This window comes from Aricia agestis, chromosome 16 (genome assembly GCF_905147365.1).
Source record: "Aricia agestis chromosome 16, ilAriAges1.1, whole genome shotgun sequence".
NCBI lineage: Eukaryota > Metazoa > Arthropoda > Insecta > Lepidoptera > Lycaenidae > Aricia > Aricia agestis.
The window spans coordinates 14,287,264-14,310,797 of record NC_056421.1 but is presented as its reverse complement, the minus strand read 5'-3'; the positions used below and the strand labels follow the sequence as shown (position 1 = coordinate 14,310,797).

The 23,534-nt window shown below is 40.2% G+C and overlaps 2 protein-coding genes across 2 annotated transcripts in view; one reads left to right on the top strand and one right to left on the bottom strand.

Moving 5' to 3' along the window:
- The first annotated feature begins 392 nt into the window (after nt 1-392).
- On the top strand, nt 393-4,963 carry LOC121734852 (poly(A) RNA polymerase, mitochondrial-like). The gene is made up of 7 exons (XM_042125480.1): nt 393-510; nt 587-762; nt 838-1,155; nt 1,382-1,510; nt 2,127-2,338; nt 3,447-3,679; nt 4,189-4,963. The coding sequence occupies exons 1-7, from the start codon at nt 417-419 to the stop codon at nt 4,815-4,817; spliced, it is 1,791 nt and encodes a 596-aa protein (XP_041981414.1). The 5' UTR covers nt 393-416; the 3' UTR covers nt 4,818-4,963.
- A 1,546-nt stretch (nt 4,964-6,509) lies between these two features.
- The window catches only part of LOC121734811, a 30,632-nt gene continuing 13,607 nt past the window's right edge, over nt 6,510-23,534 (bottom strand). Inside the window, exons 14-28 of the mRNA XM_042125428.1 lie at nt 21,210-21,349; nt 20,184-20,381; nt 19,802-19,954; nt 19,280-19,352; nt 18,867-19,045; nt 18,250-18,385; nt 17,685-17,906; nt 16,376-16,528; nt 15,816-15,938; nt 15,487-15,590; nt 14,985-15,069; nt 14,418-14,593; nt 13,392-14,152; nt 7,535-7,755; nt 6,510-6,811 (exon numbers count right to left, since the gene is read on the bottom strand). Coding sequence (XP_041981362.1) covers nt 6,551-6,811; nt 7,535-7,755; nt 13,392-14,152; nt 14,418-14,593; nt 14,985-15,069; nt 15,487-15,590; nt 15,816-15,938; nt 16,376-16,528; nt 17,685-17,906; nt 18,250-18,385; nt 18,867-19,045; nt 19,280-19,352; nt 19,802-19,954; nt 20,184-20,381; nt 21,210-21,349 — 2,985 coding nt within the window. The 3' untranslated portion in view covers nt 6,510-6,550. The remainder of the gene's footprint in view (nt 6,812-7,534; nt 7,756-13,391; nt 14,153-14,417; nt 14,594-14,984; nt 15,070-15,486; nt 15,591-15,815; nt 15,939-16,375; nt 16,529-17,684; nt 17,907-18,249; nt 18,386-18,866; nt 19,046-19,279; nt 19,353-19,801; nt 19,955-20,183; nt 20,382-21,209; nt 21,350-23,534) is intronic.

Genomic DNA, 23,534 nt, shown 5'->3' with positions numbered 1-23,534 from the left:
TTTTCCTTCTTATTATGGCACTTCGGCTATATAACCATGGCCAGTGTCGAGTGTATTATGGCGGGAAAACAATATTCTAACTTAAATATATATATAATACAATTTTCAGCTCAATTTTTCTATATCGTCAGGACTCACTACTGATTTAGTAACTAAATTAGGACAAGTGGAATCAGAAGCTTCTAATTATTCTCCTTTTTATGATTCTAATTAGAACTTCTAAACTTAGATTATATGAGTGAATAGCATGTGAATACCTAGTGATTATTCATTATATGGGTTATGAGTTATTGACCTTATTTTTTTAATGGACATTTTGGTGTATTCTTATGACTTATGCATTTGGCGTATTAAAAATATAATTTGACATTGACACTTGACAGTCATATGAGAAGCTGATCACAAAATTTTAGAAAATGTCTGTTTTATTTCAGACAGGAAAGCTACATTTACCGATTAGACATTTTAGAAATAAATTTATCAAATTCCAAAGTTTAAAATGCAGCTCAGGTACATTTACTTTCATTGATAAAATATTATGTAAAAGTAAAATTTTGAGGTTATATTTTGATTTTTGAACTTTTAGATGCAGCTAAAAAGTTTGTTGTTTTCGATGAAGTTAATGCTTTGAGAAGAGCACAAGCGCAGCGTAGTCTGGTGGTACAAGTCAGTTCCGAGTCGTCCTTCAAAGAATTGTACGGATATTGTTCTAAATATGCAACTATCAGTGATATACATCATTATAAAAATACATCAGGAGAGGTAATGTACCTGCAGTTTTTTTAGAAAGAAAATAAAAAACAATATAGTACCTTAATTTTATAAATTTATTTACAGCATTTTATGCTCATTGAATTTGAAAATGAAGAAAATTTGACAAACATATTGCAACAATGTAGCTCACACCAAAAAGATTTAGATGTGATGCCTATCCAGTCACCTTTTTTGTGGTTCCGAGCAGTGGTAGGCTCTAAAGAGTCTGCAAACAGTTCAAAAGAATTGGCTATAAAGGATGGCAACTGTTGCGTAGACGAAGACTTGCTGTTGGAAGAGCTAGCTAAATGTGAGACAGTGTCGGACCAAATAATGTTGTTGTATCAAAGAACTATGTTGAATGATATTGGCATCAGGCTTAGGTTCATGGTGGCAAGACAGGTATGATTGTTCAACATTTTAAAAATATTAATGTCGAAATAAATTTTGTAGCTGTGCTGTAGCTTGAATGTTAAATGTTATAATGTAATAATTTTTATATTAAAATTTTTATTACAATATTTGAAGGTAACAAACACAATGTTTATAATATTATGTTAAGTAATCAGTAACTATAGGCACTTTTTAGTTCTAACAACATGGAATAATTTTGCTTGAATGTTTTCAGATGGAGATGATATTCCAAAGCCTGTACTCTAATATAGTGGTTCAACCATTTGGATCATCGGTGAATGGTTTTGGTAAAATGGGATGTGACCTGGACTTGGTCCTTACAAATGTCCTCACAAAGGAAATGGTAAGTTCGAATTAAATTCTTTCTCATACACATATCTAGTTTATTAGGTCTTAACTAATAAAAGTCTTAACTAATAATACATAATATTACAAAACAAAGTCGCTTTTTTCCCCTCATGTCCCTTTGTTCCCTTTAATCTTTAAAACTACGTAACTGGTTCTGATGATTCTTTCAGTGTTAGATAGCCCATTTATCGAGTAAGGCTATAGGCTATATTTTATCACGCCAAGACTAATAGGAGCGAAGAAATAGAGGAAAATGTGGAAAAAACGGGGAAAATTATTTGAAAGGGCTAACTTGGACGCGCTAATCTCAGGAACTACTGGTCTGATTTGAAAAATTCTTTCAGTGTTAGATAGCCCATTTATTGAGGAAGGCTATAGGCTATATTTTATCACGCTAAGACTAATAGGAGCAAAGAAACAGAGGAAAATATAGAAAAAGCGGGAGAAATTATAATAGTTATTTGGCACTGATAAAAAGTAGACCAGGTGAAGGATGATAGGCTATTTTTTGTAGGCTAATTTGTCTGTGAAATTCCTATTGTTTACGCAGGTGTAGCTGCGCGGAGCGTCTAGTTTTACAAAGAGTTAACACCCTGTTTATTTACTTGCAGACGTCCGCAAGCCGTCGTCTAGTATACCAAGACAAGAAGTACGAAGGTCGGCGGACACCGTGGCAGCGACACCTCGAGCTCATCGCACACCTGCTGCAGCTGCGGGCGCCGGGCGCGTCGCGGGTCCAGGCGATACTCAACGCGAGAGTACCCATCGTCAAGTATTCGCATGACCTCACCGACTTGGACTGTGATCTTTGCTATAATAATACGTGAGTACCTTTTTAAGATGGTGAAGAAAATGTAACTTACAATAGCTAACGACAATGTGTCACCACTCACCCTCGGCGACGCGACTGTTCTACCAACATTATTTCCTCGTCGCGCACTTGCCCCGCTGGTAGAGCGTAAAACTTTATTTTGCGCGGCCTGTACTTAGCGAGATGTAACATTATGGCGTTAGATAGTCCACCGCACTTGTTATTTATACAAGGTGTAACAAATTAAGTGATAATACTTTAGGGTGTGCGTGGTCCCTTATAAAGAGTTCATTGTGAAAGTATATATAATAGCAGCACTGAAAGAGCAAAATTATTTCTCAAATCTATACTTCTATATTAATATTATAAAGAGGTAAACTTTGTTTGTTTGTTTGTATGTTTGTTTGTTTGTTTAATTGTAATGAATAGGTTCAAAAGCTACTGGACCGATTTTAAAAATTCTTTCACCATTCGAAAGCTACATTATTTACGAGTAACATAGGCTACTTTTTATTTTGGAAAATATAGGGTTCCGTAAGATATTTGGGTTTTTCTGACACAAGGTGAAAAAAAATCAACCATAAAAGTTATTTTGCGTACGCTGCCTAAACTATAAAAGATAGAACCATACAATGTTCTAAGTAAATGTAGGTCTTATAAATACCTGTCTTATAAATGTCCGCGACACACTATACCTATCTATGCCGATTGAGGCACAACAACCATTTTTTTTATTTAAAAATCTTGATTTTTTTTTTTACTACATTTAAACGCATTTATTTTACTCATGCTGATAATCCTTATCAAAATAAATTATTTCATCACTAAGTACAGTTTGTGTAGATAATATTTTGTCTATGAATGATTAAAATTGGACGTTTGGTTTAGAAGTTATGGCGAAATTTAAAATTGCGATTTACGGTACGCCCGTTTCGAAGTGGGCGCTACCAAGGTGGGGGTGCGCCGCGCAGTAGCGAAGATTATGACCGGCCCGGCAGCTGGTGAATTAACTCATAATATACCAAGAATACCAATGATTTGCCTATAAGTACTCTTTTAGCCATTTTAGCCCTGTAGATAAATACACTTCCGTATACATAGTTTTGTTTTTACATTTCAGCTCCGGTGTGTACATGTCGGAACTCCTCTGGCTGTACGGCTCGGTGGACGCTCGCGTCCGCCCGCTGACGTTCGCGGTGCGGCGCTGGGCGCGGGCGGTGGGTATCACGCAGCCCCACCCCGGCCGCTGGGTCACTAACTTCCCCCTCACCCTCATGGTGCTGTTCTTCCTGCAGCAGACGCGCTCCGGGGGAGCTATACTGCCGAGCTTCAAGTACTTAGTCAATAAGTCTGGTAAGCGAATTTATTTGAAATCTAGACGTGGGACAGTCATGCTTCGACACGAATGGGCCGGCTCGACCGGAGAAATACCACGCGCTCACAAAAAACCGGAGTGACACAGCGCTTGCGCTGTTTTTCGCCGAGTGAGTGAGCTTACCGGAGGCCCAATCCCCTACCATTTTCCCTTCCCTACCCTCCCCCTATTACCCTATTCCCTCTTAAAAGGCAGGCAACGCACCTACAGCTCTTCTGATGCTGCGAGTGTACATGGGCGACGGAAGTTGCTTTCTATCAGATAACCCGTTTGCTCGTTTTGAAAAAAAGAAACTTTTCATTTTCAGATTGGCTATTTAAAAATTAACCATACTACACAAGAATATCCAGATCGTTTCCTATCCAAGTATTGATTAATGAGATTCCTATAAAATGTTAATGCAATTTTTTTTATAATATGGTATACTACATTTCACACAGTACTATGCACTGCCTTTTTAACATTTACATAAACATTACTGTTTTAGGGAGGGAAGACATCCGGATAGCCGAGGAGAATCTCAACTGCACATTCCTGCGAGACCTCAACAAGCTGCCGGCCTCAGCCTTCGGACAGAACACGGACAAACTCGAAACACTCCTATTCCAATTCTTTGAGTTCTACTCGCAGTTCGATTTCCAAGAGCGAGCGATATCAATAAACGAGGGTACATCGATAAGGAAACCAAACGCTTCGCCCCTGTACATAGTCAATCCTTTGGAGCAAGCGATGAACGTCAGTAGAAATGTCAGTTACGAGGAGTGCGAAAGACTGAAGTTGGAGATAAGGAACGCAGCATGGCACCTAGAGACTTCTTTAGACAATAAGAAAGGAGACGATTGGGGTCTGTTAGGCTTGATAGAGAAAAAGACGGCGAGAGGCCTCAAACAGCTGTTGAGACTCGGTAACTTGCAGAGATTAGTATCTGTGAAAGATTTATTTAAAGATGACGAAAATGAACCCTCCACGGAGGGGATAAAGTCCAAATTGCAAAAGTTCGGCAAAAACAAAAGTACAGAAAAGACTGATAGTGACGAGAAAAGTGAGAAAGTGAAGTTCAAAAACAGTCAGATCGCCAAAGAAGTGTTTAGGATACGAAGGGACAAGATTCTGTGATGTACAGACATTATACTCAGCGTGTGGTGTTTATGTTTAGACTGAAATTATGTCGTTATCTGATGTGGCTGCTGTAAATTGATTGTATTTGAGAGGTGTGAGATTGATCCAAATAAACAGTAACATTTTTGGGACTGTCTACAGATTTTGTTGATTTATAAAATTTGTTACGACAATACGTAATTTAGTTTTCTAAATAATATATTCACAAAAATAGGCCCAGACATTGTATATTATGTTTCTCGATCTTCGTATTTATGAAACTATATTTTTAATTTTGACCAAATTAGCAAATATTCAAATTTACACAAATGGGTCTAAAGCAGTGGTTCACAACCTTTTTTAACGGGCCACAAAAATATTAGGTGCCGCAAGTTGCGAAAATCAGTTTAGAAAAAAATTACTGGGTGTGTTGTGAAGTATGTGGAATGTGGATACATATTTTGTATAATAAATACTATGTTTATAATAAACAATTGTTAGTTTGTAAAAGTTTTATTTAAAATCATTTTAAAAAATAATAAAAACATTTGCCCGCGACGCCGCTCTACGTGTCGCGCCTGCACTGGTCCATGACGGTCGAAAACGTCGTAAACTACATCCGCGAGAAGACCACCTACACCTTGAGGGTGGAGCGTCTGCACTCTCGCCACAAAGTGAATTTCAGTTCCTTTGTGGTGAGTGCCGTCTCAAGTTTTATCCATCTTTGAGTTGGAGGAGTTCTGGCCCGCCGGTGTAGTTTACCGGAGGTTCCGGGGGAGGCTCCCGAACGAAGCGCGCATCACGTCGCCGAAAGAGACTTTACGTGATAAAGTGTAGTGTGATTGTGTGTGTGAATGTGTAAATAATATATACTAGGATAAAATTGTTCGGCGTGCATCTGTTGTCTGATTGCCATAACACAAGTTTTTACTTAGCATGGGATTAGACGACGTGATGTACGCTACTTAGCTTTTATACTATTGTATATTATTGTGTGCTTAATAAAGAATTTGAATTTGTAATCGGAACACAAAAATTAATACATATTAATTGTCAAAATTAGAAAAATGTACATATTTATACTTACTGTACTAATTATAAACATCGAAAATACTAAATAATATAATGCTTCTACTCCCAAGCGGCCACATGCGGCCGCGATGACAATAGATAAGCTATTGTGTCTGGTTTTCCACGATCAAGGGATATTTAATATTATAAAATCTTTAAAACTGGAATGTATATCGTATAGCATACAATCCGAACACATAATAAGTAAGAATAAAACTCAACGTCAGTTGAGACTTGAGAGGCTATAACAGTCAACATCGTCACTCGTAAGTAACGGCTCCACCGTTACGATGTCGTCTAGTCTGGCTAGATTTTTTTTTTAAGACCAGCTTAAAATCTCAGCACGGGATTATTATCTCAATATTCTCTATGCATTTCCACTGCTGGGTTCGAGACAATTAAAATTATTGGTTATAGGTCGTACTTTATAGTACTCTTTATATTATAGACTACGAATAATAAAAACTGAGGTAGAGTAACTCCGTCAAAAGACCTGCTCCAAAATACTTGTCAAAAAAGTGTACCTTAGGTACACATTTCAATACATTTGCAATATTTAGGTGGCCTTGAGCGGTATAAAGGCTGACGTTACATGACAGTTCGAATGGAACCAAATTTAGAACGGTAATAGTATGGGAGTTATGTATCCTTAGTTTTTATTATTCGTAGATTATAGACCATCAACTCATAAACGTATCAATAAAAACTCTCAATTTGGGGTTCACATCACTACCGCTTCGCTCTGTTATAATATCGTCAACATTATCCCCACACAGTGATGTAAAAGCGGCCTTATATCTGGGGTCCTGCGATATTTCCTTCACGAATGTAACTGGGTCCTGTACTGTGCGTGTCCGCTTGATCGCCTCCACGCACGTGCGCGTCCAAAACGTCTCCTCGAAGTATGCGTTGTGGCGTTCGTTTTGGTCGAACACTCGGCACTGAAAATGTTAAATATACTATGTTACAATCAGAAGATGGCAATCTGAATATTTGGGGGAAAATCGCAAAAGGTAGTCTCAAACTCTATTATTTTGTGCTTACATACATAAAGAGAGATCTTTATTTCAAAATACAATTTGAAACTTAAGACATTTTGGGATTCAGTACGCTGAAAAATTCCGATACGTCGGAAAATCAAGGAATTTTTGGCTTCAAGAGGTTTTAAAATTGTTTTTACCAAATATTTAAAGTATTTCTGTGTGATCAATAGATACCAAAAGTCCCAAAAGATTTCTTTAAAATGGCTAATTCTATATGGCTAGTAGAGCATCTAGGTGTGAATGACTTCAACTTGTTATTAATTACATGACTCTTGCACATGATAGCTGTTGTAGTAATGAACTGTGTTCGCGCGGTGTCGTTACCTACTTGTTACAAGTGTGTATTAACTATTATGTTACTAGATGACGCCCGTAAGTCCGTTGCGCCAAAACTCGTTTATATCGCGAGGAACCGTACATTTTTCCGGAATAAAAATCCCATAACCTAATCCTATGTCCTTTCCCGGGACTCAAAGTATCTACATACCAAATTTCAGCAAAATTGGTTCAGCAGTTTAGGCGTGAAGAGGTAACAGACAGACAGACACACTTTCGCATTTATAATTTTAGTATGGATTGTCTACCCTCGATAAAACTACGTATATAATATTGAAAGCACACCTCATCATTAACATCAGACATCTGTACCACGGTCCGGAAGTCTAGCAGCGCGAGCAGGGTGTACATGGCGACGTCCCGGATGCTCTCCATCATGAGCTCAGCGCTGGCGAGGGCGGACCCGGTGACCCGCCCTACCACTCCCGCCCCACGCTGACACAGGGCGGGGCTCTCGTCTTCCACGATCATGATCAGTGTGGAGTAGAGGATAGCGCGGAATTCGACTGAAAGTACGAATATAATGATTTGGCGACATAGCTATTTTATTAGCTCCTTGCTAATGAAAATCCCTTCATAGATAGCTTTATAATTATAACTTTAGACCAATAGGACGAGAGCCGCTGCGACGAATTTATCAATCACTTTCTATTATTTAATAAGTGTAAACACAAGTAGTGCCATCTGTTGCTCGCTTAGCTGAACTTTATTTATTTATTACTTTTATTTAGTTTATTTTTCTTGAAGATGTCGACCATCAGCGGAAGCTTTGCAACTGCCGCAAGTGAAAAGCGCGCAAGGCCGTGTAAAAGCACAAGGAAATCTGTAATAGATTGTAACGAAATAGAAAACCCTAAAATATTTGTCACTTCACCGCAAAGTGAGAAAGGTAGTAACGAAGACATCAGTCAAAATATAGAGACAAGATCAGATGCCCCCCCCCCCCCCCCATCTACGCAGAAGGTTGTAAAGGCATTAAAATGAGAGCTAAAATCCTTGAATCAGCTCATGATTTAACTCCAAGTAGATTCTACACAGAGGGTAGTTTTTCCGACACATCAGCCTCGACTGATCTATCAAAGCGCGATGGTGGTGCGCTGCAAGACATGGCTAAGATGGCGAATGAATTATTAAGGAAAACTAAGAGCAGACTTGAAGAATCTCGTAATCTTAGTAAGGAGATAAGGGAAGATGTATCTGATGGACTCCACGGCCTTTACACCATGATTCTAAGTTTGGCTGAATCAAGGAATCGGCACATTTTGGAAAAAGAAAAAGAAAAATATTACTATGAGCATTTACTATCATCTCTCGAAAAAAAGTATGCTGAGGATCTTGCACAGGCACACAAAGAAAGCGTTGAACGGGAAGAAAAACTATTCACGGAAATTGTTAAAACCTTCAAAGCGGAACCAGTTAAATGGTTGCTTGGCGAGATGGAAGAAAAACAATGGGAACTGTCAAAAAATGTGGAAAACAAGTTTAACCGGTTAATAAATCAACTGACCGAAGTACATTCTGATATAAGAAGAGCTAACTCTACATCAAATACCTCACCTAACGAGAACTCAGGTCTGAGAGACTGTGTAAAAACAGAGTTAGCTCTTTTCGACGGCTCTATGTTACAACTTAAAACGGAACTAGAAGGATTGTTCCCTAAAGCAAGTTTTCGCGATGACTTTGAAAGACTACAGGGTCTCATAAAAGAAGTAGCAGTTGACCTCGAAGTAAAGAGAAAAGAAACAATGATTGGCAATTCTGGTAGTATATGCGACTCACAACAAACAGAAACGCTTCGTCAAATGTTGATTACTCTAAACGAAATTAAGAGTCAAACAACATTAAATCGAAGCCAGGACGTTTCAATTAAAGAAGACATGAAATCGGCCTTTGTAAGCATAAACAACATAAAAAAAGGCTTGGATGATATACAAGATACCACTATGGCAGCTATGGTGCCACTTAGAACGGCAATTGAAGATCTGCGCAGGGAACGTTATGCAAGCGAAATTAAAGATCCAATTCTAGACATTACGACACCAACCAGCGCATGGCCCCCACTACCTGCAAAGACAAAATATAACATCCAAAATCGCAAGAAAGAGACTGTTGTAACACCTAACTTCTCACTAGTTATAAAATCAACTAACCCGAAAGACACTTGTGACGACATTATATAACAATTAAAAACAGATGTCAATGTCATAAAACTAGGAGTAGGGGTCAACTCCCTGAAGAAAATAAGAGATCAGAAAATTGTACTCAACTGTGACACGGACGAAAATCGCACAACACTAGAGACAGAAATAAAAAGAGTCAACGACAAACTGACAGTATCCAAAATTGAAAATAAAAATCCTCTTCTCCGACTGACAGGACTAATTAATGACTTGAATGACTCAGTGATAGAGCAAGCAATAATTACGCAAAATTCTAAACTTCTTATGACCATTAACGAAAACCAAAGAATGGTGAAAGTAGACGAACAAAAGGACGAACCAAGGAACTGACGAATGTAATTTTAGAAGTCTCTACACTCATCTGGACCGCTCTTAAAAATCAAAAAGTTAGAGTCGGCTACCAAGTCGTCCTAGCTACAGTCCAGTCACCTATAATACAGTGTTATGGGTGCATGGGTTTTGGTCACCAAGTCAAAGAATGCTATGGTACGTTGTCTTGTGGTTACTGCTCTTTGCAGCATGATACCCGTACTTGTCCAAATAGAGATAAGCCACCAAGGTGTGTAAACTGCGGAAACATGAACTATCGGGACATCGAACATGCCGCTTACAGCTCATCGTGTAAAATTAGGCAAAGACGCTAGAAGGGACGCTATAGCTCGAAGGGCAGTAAATTATTGCTAAAGTTTTATTCACGAATGACACAGACCAAAGTCAAGGCAAAAGTGGGCAAATCAGTCTTAGTTTTGGACAAATAAATTTGGGTAGAGGGTATGCAGCAACCAAAGAATGCATTGAAATGGCTCTTACAAGGAAACTGGACATTTTATTCTCGCAATAGCCATATGTGGGAGCAAAAGCTCATGTGTCATTGAGTCATAGAGTTATCCAAAAAATTACGAATGACAGAAACAAACCAACTAGAGCTGCAATAATAATAATGAACCCCGAAATAAACATAGAGAACCCAGACCTGATTACGGAAACTCTAGTAGGATGCAAGATTAAAGTGGGTAATATTGAGATAGGTTTACTGAACGTTTACTATGACGGAGAAAAGAAAATTGAAGAAGATCTCAGCGAAACTCAGAGGATAAAAGACGAAAAAGCAATGATAAACTTCTACGCTCACCTCTCGATGGTAGCATACTTACACCGGAGGACTCAGCTTCACTTCTGGCTGAAACGTTTTATCCTAGAGATAATCCAGACACTGATACGAATGACCAAAAGATAATCCGCCTCAAATCATTTCAAGCAGTTGCAGAAACAACAAACTGTCAAACAAACGAACCAATTTTTACAAAGGTTGAAATTGAATCAGTATATTCTAGCCTGGACCCCAATAAAGCGCCAGGAAGTGACGGTCTGTCATCTGATATCTGCGAAGCCGCTTATAACGCATCAAAAGATATTCAAATTTCTATATTCAACAAATGTCTTGAAATGGGATACTTCCCGGTCATCTGGAAGAAGGCAAAAGTAGTTATAATACCCAAACCCGGAAAAGAAGATTACTCTGAGCCAAAGTCTTACAGACCTATAGGTCTTCTGCCAAGACTAGGCAAGATTCTAGAAAAACTATGCACAAATAGAATCATGTGGCAATTAGGGTCTCAAAACAATCTAAGCACTCGCCAATACGGCTTTACACCCCAGAAAAGCACAGAAGACGCTCTTTACGACGCAGTTGCACTGATAAGGGAGGGTGTAAACAAAAAACAAATTGTTGCTGCCATATCATTGGACATACAAGGTGCTTTCGACAATGCATGGTGGCCTGGAATTATTTACCAACTGAAAAGAAAAAGATATCCGCTAAAATGCTTAAACTAATATCCAATTACCTAAGCGACAGATTAATAGAATTCACATATGCGCGAGCAACTATTGAAAGATCTACGGATATAGGATGTGTTCAGGGATCACCAAGTGGACCAATGCTATGGAACATACAGTTGGATCCGCTTCTGGAATTAGCAGAGGAACTCGAAGCTCATATCCAGGCCTTTGATGATGATATTTTTGTTATTGCGTCAGAAAAAGACATCAATACCTTAAATAGCAGAATAAACAAGGCCTTAAAAACAATCTCACAATGGGACCAACTGCATAAACTGAAATTTGGGGCCCAAAAAACCCAGGCAACTATTTTCACTAACAAGAGGAAGTATGACCAGCCAAACTTCATGTTAAATGGCTCACAACTACCAATCACTAACGAACTTAAAGTACTTGGACTCACGCTCGATAAAAAACTTAATTTTCGAAAACATCTCGATGAAGTCTATAAAAATGCGCCAATACTTTTAACATGTTGTCAAGGGCCGTGAAATGTCAATGGGGCTTGAACCCAGAAATAACAAGACTGATTTACTTTGCAGTTATTGAACCAAAAGTGCTCTATGCAAGTAGCGTATGGGCACTAGTAGTGGAAAAAAAATATTCAATATCACGACTAAACACACTAACTCGGATGTTTGCTATAAAGATCTGTAGAGCTCATAGAACTACCTCTTTGACAGCTTCCGTTGTTTTAGCGAAAATACACTAGATTTGCGGATTAAAGAGCACTCACAACTATATGAGATCAAAAGAGGTAAAAGTCTAGAACAACTAAAAGACCTAAAGCTAGAAGAAAGACTAAGCCCTTTCATGCTTCTACATCCAGCTGAAAGAGTTAACATTCGATTTAATGTGATTACTGCTCAAGAAGAAATAAGAGAAGATAGTGAAAGCTCAAACTACTACACAGACGGAAGCAAGCTAAACGGTGGGGTTGGCTGCGGAATTTCTGGCTGGAAAAATGGTGTTGAAACCTGTAGTTATAGCTTTAAACTGGCGCACTACTGCTCTGTATACCAGGCTGAACTGGTAGCTATTCTAAAGGCAACTGAAATAATTCTACATGGAAAAGACCCAAACAGCTCAATATATAGTGACTCTAGATCATCCCTTCACGAAATAACAAACTCAAAAACGGAGCATCCCATAGTAAATGAAATTTATAAAAATATCAAAGAGATTGAGCGCTGCAAACGGCAAATAAAACTCTACTGGGTTAAGGCACACAACGATATACACGGTAATGAACGTGCAGACACACTTGCAAAAGACGGAGCCCTAAACAGCGAACTAACACCTATATATGACCGATTCCTAATATCATATGCAAGAAATACTATCAGGGCCGCCACAATCGAGACCTGGCAGGCAAGATACACACAATCTGACACAGGGAGGTACACCATTTCTATATTCCCGACTCTCACTAGAGCATATAAGATCTCACGATCAGAAGATACTTCCAACATAAGAACTCAAATATATACAGTCCATGGCGGTGTAAAGAGCTATCTTCATCGATTCAAAATAACAGATAACTCTTTTTGCTCTTGCGATGAAGAAACGCCACAAACAATAATCCACATACTCACAGAATGTCAACGATTTGACTGTGAACAAAGACTTGGCCTAGAAATAAGTCAAGAAAACATTAGACGTATTTTAGACATTGATAAAATGAGAAGATTATTCATGGAGTACGCTGAGGGGGTATATAGAGCAATAGCGAAAGAAAATGGCTCCAGGTTGTAGGAAAAAAAAAGAAAAAAAGGCACTAAACTGTATAAAAATATATATAAAAGAAATAATAGAAGAATATAAAGTAAAAATTGTGCTGCAATTTTACAGCAGCAGGAACCAGAATTACTTAAAAAAAAAAGACCTCTTTTAAGGAACGGAACATAAATAATATAATGCAGTAAAATGAACTCAATATTATCACCGACTATTGTGAAACAACAGGCTGATGATCTGAGTTCTAGCTCAGGACACTCTTTGGCAATCAGCTTTTAAATTCTAAAATACTACATCAATACCTGTTTGTCTGTGTAGGAGCCACGACATTGCAGACAGCCTTAAACAGCGTTTGATTAAAGTTTTTACTAAAACATACTTACACCTTTCATCCTCTTTTAATCCGTCCAGACTCGCATCGAACAGCGTCTTGTAGGAACTCTCCATGAACTGAACAACTACTGTTCTGGTTTCTTCACTATTGTCCGAGGTAGTGCAAGCGAATATCGTCCTTATTATTTCCAACAGCTTTTTATCATCCACAGCATTCTCCGACATCCTTTTAGACACAAAACTGGTTAAACTCTGCAAGTAATTATGTGTGAAATTTTCATGTTCAGTTTCTATGAAGTCCGTTAGGGTATCAATAATAGCGCCATCTGTGAGCTCAATTTGGCGGTTTTTCCCTCGAATGATATATTCCTGAGTACCCTCATTTAGAGTCAAAACTTGAAGCGCTTTCTGTTGGCATTCCAAGTATCTATTCGTTTTTAAAATCTCTTCAAGATCCTCAAAAATCTGCTCTCCTATTACTAGCTTGGTGGCCATGTTGGATTTCTCGCACAAAACCTTTAAATGCTCCTGAAACTTGTCTTCGATTTCGAGCATGTTGTTCACTATTAGTAGATAGTTTAGCGCAGATAGAACCACTTCGTATATATCATGTTTCAGGCATTTATGTACGAAGTCCAAGATCTCATGTGTTTTATCTAAAATGTGCGTTAGGACGAAGTACGTAGAGGCGGCATTCGCTAAGCACAGCTGCATGCCCGGGTGGTACTTTTGCTTCTCGGTCACAAACAGTAGTTCGTACAATTCGTTTCTAATCTCAGTGACGAATTCAGAGTCCAATAAGGAGTAGTACCTGCAAGACGTAATTTTTTTTATTTATTATACTGAAGTATGATAGTGAAGCACTTGGAAAGTTGTAGTACCGTTCACAACTTGTCTCTATCACAATACCCTAAGTGGCTTGCCCCTTTAACACGCGGTGTGTGCATTGCAGACATAACCGACTGTACAACTTTATTATGTAGTTAAATGCTGTTGTATGCAGTGCATTATATTAAGTTGTTTGATATTCTATTGTTTTTTTTTTAATAAACTCTGGCTGTGTTTTATTTACATACCTGGCGACAACACTATTGATCATCTTAATATAATCATCAGCTAGCACGTAACAGGGCTTCGCCCCCCGCGCCTGCCGCAGCAGCGACACCGCAGCCCGCAGTGACGACAACAGCGCGACGTCAGACAACTCCTCTGTACTCAGTATGTCGGCCTTCGCTTCGAATATCTTTGTTAGCTGAAAAAGAATTAATTTATGTATGACAAAACTATGCATGACGCAAAATAATATTAATTTGAGTATAAATAGAATTTTTTAATATAAAATAATAATTGAAAAAATTTACAAACAGTCTCCGATTCAAAACTCAACAAAAATACGTGTGGCACTAGGGGACTGCCGCGGTAAATCTATATTAATCTATATTCTATTGCATGGCATTTTTATCAACTTATGCAATTATAATTCGCTCACGTTTAATCGCACGCAAACAACGTGCTGTCTTACGAACTGAAACGAAGATGCACGGCAACGCCGCACCCCTGTGCCATTCTGGGGGGTATTAGGTTTATTGTCGTTACGGAATTTGGACGTAATAATTCTACGAGTAAATTTGAACTAATATTACCTGTAGTATAGTACCGTGGCGATAATTAGTACGCTGGCGCGCGTCGCACGCGCACGACAACATCTCCAGTATGGCCGGCAGGTAGCTGTAAAGTATCACAAACATAATATACTACACAAAGTCCAGAAATTGTGACCACGTGGAGAAAAAATGTAACCCAAGGATATAAATGATGATTTTGTCGTTGACATGATACAATAAACTTGTCAGCCGCTTTTATGCTGTTTGCGGCGTCGCTGTGCATCAAGTAGAGCCTTATAATACAATGGTATCTAAGCTTCAAAAGTAAACAAATCACGTCGCATTACGGTGAAGCGGAATTGCACGTTTTACATACAGCGAGCGGCGAGGCGATGAATAACGGCTTGAAATTTATTATAGTTGAATCGTTGAATGAAACCACGCACCGCCCTAGCTCAGTCACTGTTCCTCGGAGCTCGTTTGCGTCATAATATTATGTAGAAAGGAACGTTATTAGTATAATCAACGTATAGCTACTGACGTTCCCGGCGCTAACAGAGGTGGCAGCGCGCGCGCCGCCAGTCGCCGCGCCGCCCGCGCCGCGCCCGCACCGCACGCACGCACCAGCGGCACGAATGACGACACCTGAAAATACTTGCATTATAGTAGCTTATATCACACTTAGCATAGTCGCTTTAAAATAGGTCTCTTTTAATAGGTGAAATAAATGATTGACAAAGGAAATCGGTCTTGTATTTTCTTGTATTGCTCCTGTGAACATCCTATGTCTAGTGTCATCTAAATTGTTCTACTGTACTTTGTGTATGTGTCAATAGCAAAGGTCAATAGCGCCTGATGACATTATTCTACCTTGAGGTTGGTTGCAGTGCCCTCTAGCGGCGAGGGGTGCAGGCGTGCCAACAGCAGCAGCACTGGGAACTGCGCGCCGCGCGACATACAATCCGCTGCCGAAGTCATCTCACGCAGCTCGTTCTGTAAATAATTATGTAATCGACTTTACAATGTTAGACTGATGTCTAGATCCCCCTCTTTAATGCAATAAGTTGTTAAATTGACTTTTAACTTTTAAGCATTTTCGTGTCCTTGCTTTGGCGAGAAAGAGGTTGTTTAATTCTTACGCACGACAATTAGCCGTCCCACTCGCACACTCACCAGCATGTTGTCGTACATATAGCCGTCCCGCTCGCACACTCACCAGTATGTGGTCGTACATATAGCCGTCCCACTCGTCACTCACTAGCATGTGGTCATACATATAGCCGTCCCGATCGCACACTCACCAACATGCGGTCGTACATATAGCCGTCCCGATCGCACACTCACCAACATGCGGTCGTACATATAGCCGTCCCGATCGCACACTCACCAACATGCGGTCGTTAATACCGCCGTCCCGCTCGCACACTCACCAGCATGTGGTCGTAGAGCTGGGGGAAGCGCTGGAAGAACATGCGGCCCGTCATGGTGTTGCGCGAGCACAGCGCGTCCGCGTCGCGCGAACGTTGCACGCCGAACGTCCACACTACGAGCGCCGCGAACAGCAACGTCGATGAGTTGCGCTCCTGTTAACATTCATAAAAAAGTTTATTATTTACAAAATGTATTATAGTCCATACTACGCCAAGCCACAACGTATCGGGACAGAGCGTAGAGGGTCAACCTCTCGTGGGGTCAACAGACTTTCAATTACTGTAAGATGCACATAGCATATTGTTACGTGCAAGGGTTCGAGGATTTGGAGAGAAAGACCTGGTGACTCTCTTGAAGACTTTATTAACACTGCACTAAACACTAGGTCACAACACTTATCACTAAGTCCAAACGCTAATCACTAGGTCCAATCACTAAGCACTATCACTGTCCTAGGTCGTAGCCAAGTCGCAGGTTTCACTGGTTCACTCACTATTGATCACTTGTTGTCGCCTCGAAGATCGCTCAGATTGAACTGACTCGCCGGGCCTGCCTGCGGCTTTTTATATGGCGAGACGAATTTCAGAAAGTTCCCGATTCACGTAAACAAGTAAACAACCGTGGGAACTTTCTAGGAGGCTCGAGCATGTACCACAATAAAACTGCCGTCCTTACGATAAGTGCAGTAAGTTGAATTTAATTTAGATCTTATGGACTCAGTCATAAGGTCTAAATTAAAACACTTAAACACGCAAACAAATAACGGTAAACACGTAAACAAACATTGGACCTTTCTAGAAGGTTCGAGTATGTACTTGCGCACCTCATGCCATCTAGTATTGAGTAGGGGATTTATGTTGCCTGTGGTCCCTCGGTAAGCTTCGCTGGTTTGTCGCTAGATGGCACCACGTGTCCGCATACCATGTACCGTAACAATATCGTTGTCGGCACGTAGTGGAGCGGGGCAGGACGGACCGCATCGCGCGGAGTAGGAACATTGCACATTGCTGGTATAGGTCTACCAGGATCTCATGGCAAATTTGGATGGCAGTTTTTAAAAAAATATCCTGGATCATCCGATAGTTTTGTTTCACACACACAATCAGCCGCTATGAGGAAAAAAAGGATCAAAATTTTTTATTCCAATTACCCCGGTATTGCTAGAGTCAATTTCTTTTCTCACTTTTTGCCATCGTCACGAGCAGCCAAAAACAAGGGAAAAATGTAACAACACGACCGAAGAAAAAAACGTAGATCACAGTCTCCGACACTCGGTATAAGAACTAGTGATGGACTAAGCGAACTCACGCTCCAAGTATCAGCTCTGAAGCCGCGCAACGCCAGCAGCAGCGCAGCGGGCGCGTGCGGCGCGAGGTGGTCGTGCAGCGCGCCGCAGCGGAACAGCGCGCGCAGCACGTTCGCGCAGTGCACGCGCGTGTCCGCCGCGCCGGTGCTGCCGAGACGCAGGAGGCGCGTCACGCACTCCGCCCAGCGCCGCCCACCCGCCGCCAGCTCTGTTGTTACGAGCGCCTATAAAATGAAACTTAGGGCATTAGATATAAGGTGTATAATACAAGCAAGCATAGCACTTCCTTAGGTCAGCATAATATATCAATTTAGTAAATATCTCAATAATTTCACAATTTTGTAATGTTTTAATATTTTGCCGAACTTTTCGTTTTTCGTTCGGCATATTGACAGTTTTGTTGTAAAATATTTTTATGATCTGGCGTAAAGATGAGACAACTGCATTAGGCGTAAGTCGTAACTACAATACAGCAAAGCTTTTTGACCCACCACTGAATCTTTACGTAGGAAGTCAATGTTATAAAATAAAATTTGCATATTCAATCTTAGCGTGTTTAAAGAATACCTGTATCATGAAAGGCAGGCCGGCGCTGCGCCGCGTCGCACACAAGTTCGTCTCGCCGCTGGCGATGGCGTCCATGAGCTGGTCGAGCCATGCGGCGGGTATCTCGCGCATCGGCGGCTCGCGATGCTTCCACAGACTACATCAAATAAACCACGTGTTATCCACGAGCCTTAGCAAAAAACGCAGATTTGAAAAAGTGCTATATCACGACATTTGAGTCTAGTTAAAATCTCACTGCTGATTTCAGCACAAGGTAAAGGACTTTTCTGAGAAGGACTATAACTATAAACTATATTCCAACCGAGCGAGACAGCATGCTCGGTCAGGCCGAAGAACAATGACGTCATATCTTGCCACTTACAGAAATATCGACTCTGGATTGTGGCGCTAGTTGCAGGTAAGGGTACTTCTGTATCATTCTTTCGTTATACACCTGGCAAGCAGCGATAAAAGCATTCTGTTCGACCGACGGGTAATTATACGAACTAAGCGCGCACGCACACACGCACACGTTTTAACATTCGCACGCCCGCACTCACACACACACACGCTTTAACATTCGCACGCCCACACTCACACACGCTTCGACATTCGCACGCCCGCACTCACTCACGCACCTGGCCAGCATGACGGTGTAGCCGACGTACGCCTGCTCGAAGGCGCCGCGGTGTTTGAGCTCCGTGAGCAGCGACGTGAAGTGAGCTCCGATCTCGTACAGCCGGGACAGGGGCAGGTTGGCCGGCTCCGTCGACCACGACCACACTTGTGACGCTATGTGCCCAAGGATTAGGGAAACCTGTGTTATAGTTGTGTAATAAATAAGCTATAGTATGCGTCATAGTGCAAAAACATTGAAACACTAAGGTTTTCTTTTGGTTTTTAAAGGTAATCCTTTGGTTTTTATGGATTATGTAGTTGTGCGAGTGGCGAGTTCAAAAGCTTTTCAGTTAATCTGGCTTATAAATTATAATACGGTTTTTAAATCAATTCAGATGATCTGAAATGTGCAACGTACGTAATAATTTAGTACCTCTCTAACGGTCCTCCAGGCGCAGAGCAGCACCATCTGTGCAGTAACGTGCCGCCCGTCGAATTGCACGACACTATAACATAAACATTATGACATAAGCTCGCATACACGTACACGTAAAGTGCGTACACACTTGCAAGAGTGCACGCCAGTTGTCAGCGGGGTTCTTAACAGCTTTTGTAACGGTCGGATTCGGAAACTGACCACGTGGTTATTGGTCTAATGCAGTTTTTGGCTGTATTTACCCAAAAAAATGAGATATAATTTTATTATAATACTTTTGCCGTTAATAGAAACCGTCAGCGCGATTACGTATCTTATGACAAGTTAGTAACAGGTGTTTAACTTATTGCAAAATATTAAATCAAAAATTTCGTAAAACAAAACTTCTGACAGATAGCAGATCATTTGGCATATCTGCGTCATTCGCCTTTTGCTGTCGCAACTCGCAAGGTATGTAATCGCTCATGCAATTTGGGTCGAAGCTGTATTAATACTAAATGGTCCAAACTATAGACACACCCATCGCTATCCTCAAGGGGCGTGGCGTCCATGGGGAGGTGTCCCTCGGGCGACGCGCTGTTGACGACGGGCGCGACGACAGCGCTCACCTCGTAGCATAGCTCCAGTATCTCTTCTGTGACGACCCGCCATTGCGGGTTTTCATCTAGGACGCTGGAATTTATTTAACGATTGTAATGATAAAATAATATTTGAATTTAATAAAAGATCTCAAGAATAAAAAATCTTAGAATAAAAGATCTCTGTGCTCTAATTGAGAATTAGGAAAGAAGTTTAAGAAATCGACAACATCTGGCGCACGCTTCTTACGTGCGAGTGCGTGTAACAGAGATACACGCAGCTGTTGTAACTGTGCTCGCACCACACCTAGGAAACAGTTTACCTGAGGAAAGACAGCTCCCCGGGCCGCAGCAGTAACAACGTCCGCAACACGTGCAACACGCCGTGTAGCGGCGCGTCGCGAGCGTGTAACAGCGACATACGCAGCTGTTGTAGTTGTGCTCGCACCACACTCAACGTAGCTATGACCGCGCGGTGGCGTACCGGGTACCGCACGTATTGCGCTGGCACGGTGGCCTCGCTGGAAAAAAGTAGTATGATTATTGTCATTAAGAGGATACACCAGGGGCTAGAGAAATGAAAAAAAAGTACGTGTAATATCTATAGCTGTCTCCCTTACCTCAAGCCTATACCGCAGAACGCGATAGAGACAACTGCAGAAAATCCAGAAAATCAACGATTCGTTGTCCCCTGATTCCTTCTCCAAAACTTAACCGATTTAAGTACTTTTTTCATTAAAGATTAAAAAAAGGCTTGAGCTGTGTTCCTATGTTTTGCTTTTTTTTGTATAATCTAGCCAAATCTGTTTTCTGGACGTTTGAACACAGCGGAAAATCTGGCCATTTTTTTGGGTTTTTGAACGTTCATATCTTATTTAATAATTAAATTATGAAAAAAAAGAAAACATAGGGACATTGTATTAGTGGCCGTAGATATTCAGGAAAAAAATTATAACTCTACTAGCATTATCCAGGGAGGAAACAGGGGACAACGTTTGTATGGAAAAAAGGAAGGTGTGGACTCCTCTTAAAACTATTTTAAGTAAGAGGAATCTAGGAAAAAGGACAAAACATTGTATGGTGTTGTAGTGGTATAGTGAATACTAAGTAATATAACATAGATTTATTGTGTTACTATTTTATTGTGTTACTATCTTTAAGGATGACACCCTGGAAACCAAATGAATCGTTATTTAAAATTTAAATGAATATAATATTATTTCTCCTGGTGTTATCTTAATTTGTTGAGTTAGCGGAGACTCGACGTACTCCGACGGGCAGACTGACGACGCCTGCCGCAGTATGTCCGTCTTTCTCGCACGCATGCGGCGTCAGTACGTCCGTCTCACCTGTCGGCGGCAGGCACGGCGTCGGGCAGCCGGTACAGCAGCAGCTCCATCTTGTGCGCGGCGGCGACGCACTCCGAGGGGCGGACTGACGACGCCTGCTGTAGTATGTCCGAAAAGTCTAGGCTCGTCGAGTACTTTGTCTAGAAAATAAAAGATTAATAATTATTATATGCCAAAATCATAACTCTTTTTTTCGGCTTGCTGTGATTGGATGAAAATGTTTTACAGCGTCTATAACGGGCGCTTATAAGGTCCCTTCCCTTCCCACTGTCACGTTATTTTTATTGTCCAAAAATAACCTAACCTACACTTTTGTTTATTTCACGTTGCATAGCGATTATGTTTTGCGATGACATCCTCTGTGGCTCAGTGGTGAGCGCGTTGGTAGCTCAAGCCGGGGGTCGCGGGTTCGAATCCCGCCGACGGAACAAAAAGTTTTCAATGTTCCCGGGTCTGGATGTGTACCTATTAAATATGTGTATGATATAATAAAAATCTTAAATATATGTATGGTATAAAAGTATTAAATATATTTCCGTTGTCTGGTACCTGTAACACAAGTCCTTTAGGTACTTAGCACGGGGCCAGACTGACGTGGTGTGAAGCGTCCATAGATATTATTATATAGAAGAGTTAGTGTCTCGGCTATTAGCCGGGGAAATGATTCAGGTACGGGCTTGTGCCAAGTTTCCTGATTCATGATAAAAAGTGTTAAGATTGTGATGAAGTAAAAGATGATGATGGGTTTAGGAAGCGGCGAACGATAGAGCAGGTATCAATGACGACGGATTTTTGTATGTGGATATACGTGTTTTTATGGAGGTCGAGTGATTTCAGAGCGGCAGCGAGTGTTTTCGGGATGACACCGGTTGAAGAGAGGATGATAGGTATGATCTTTACACTTTCTTGGTGCCACATTTGTTTTATTTCGTCTGCAAGAGGTATATATTTTTGGATTTTTTCGTTATGTTTTTGTTTAAGGTTGTTAGTATTCGGGACGGCTATATCTATCAAGTAGGTGTTTTTTTCTGCTTTTATTGTTAGAGTTATATCGGGTCTGTTGCTTAGGATTGTGCGGTCTGTAATAATATCTCTATCCCAGTAGAGTTTTGCGATATTGTTCTCTAGAACACTGCACGGTTTATATTTATAATAAGGTGTATGTATATCTATGAGATTAAATTTAATTGCTAGCAGTTGGTGAATGTATTTGGCTACGTTATCGTGACGATGGGTGTATTCTTTGTTTGCGAGTGAGTTGCATCCTCCGGTGATGTGGTCTATTGTTTCAGTGGTTTGGTGGCATAATCTACATTTATCGGTATCAATATTATCTTTAAGTATGTATTTTGAGTAATTGCGGGTTTTAATTATTTGATCTTGAATTGCAACAAGGAAGCCTTCTGTTTCACTGTATATATTGCCCTTGGTAAGCCAACTGAAGGATGCAACTTGGTCGATATGATCCTGTTCTAGCAGATGGGGAAATTTGCCATGCAGTGCTTTACTTTTCCATTTTACTATTTTATCGGAGTCTTTAATTATTTTATGTGTTGGATCAAATTGGCCATTATTTAGCTGTAGGGGTGTTCCAGAGTGGGTAAGATTTATTAAAGCGTTGTGTAGATGACTGATTTGGGCTTTGGTTTTGAAATATGATCTTAGGTTTTCTATTTGTCTGTAACATAAATTTTTTATATCGATACAACCACGACCTCCTAGTTTCCTCTTTAGTGTGAATCGTTCGACTGCTGAATGAATGTGGTGGATGTTATGTTTGTAGCTAGCGATACGGGTTGCAGTGTTGAGGGCTTCTAGTTCTGTATCTGACCACTTAATAATTCCAAATGAGTAAGTTAGTATTGGTATTGCGTAAGTATTAATAGCTTTTATCTTATTCCGACCTGAAAGTTGAGTATGTAGTAATTTATTTAGTCTTTGTTTGTACTTAGTTTTTAAAATATTTTTAATTTCTTTATAATTAATTGCAGTATTTTGTATGTATCCTAAATATTTATATGTGTCATTTGCTTGCATGCTATCTATTGCGTCTTCTTGTAGTTCTAGGTTATATGGGCTAGTTTGCTGGTGTCTGCCTTTTATTAAACAGTTTATTTTGCATTTATCGATGCCGAATCTCATTTTAATATCAGTGCTAAATATTTCGGTTAGTTTTAATAGATGATTTAGTTGTTGTCTATCAGATGCATATATTTTTATATCATCCATATATAGTAGGTGCGTAAGCTTTGTATTACTAACTTTGTCTATTGTGTATCCGTGACCTGATTTGTTAAGAATTTTTGATAGTGGATTAAGGGCTAA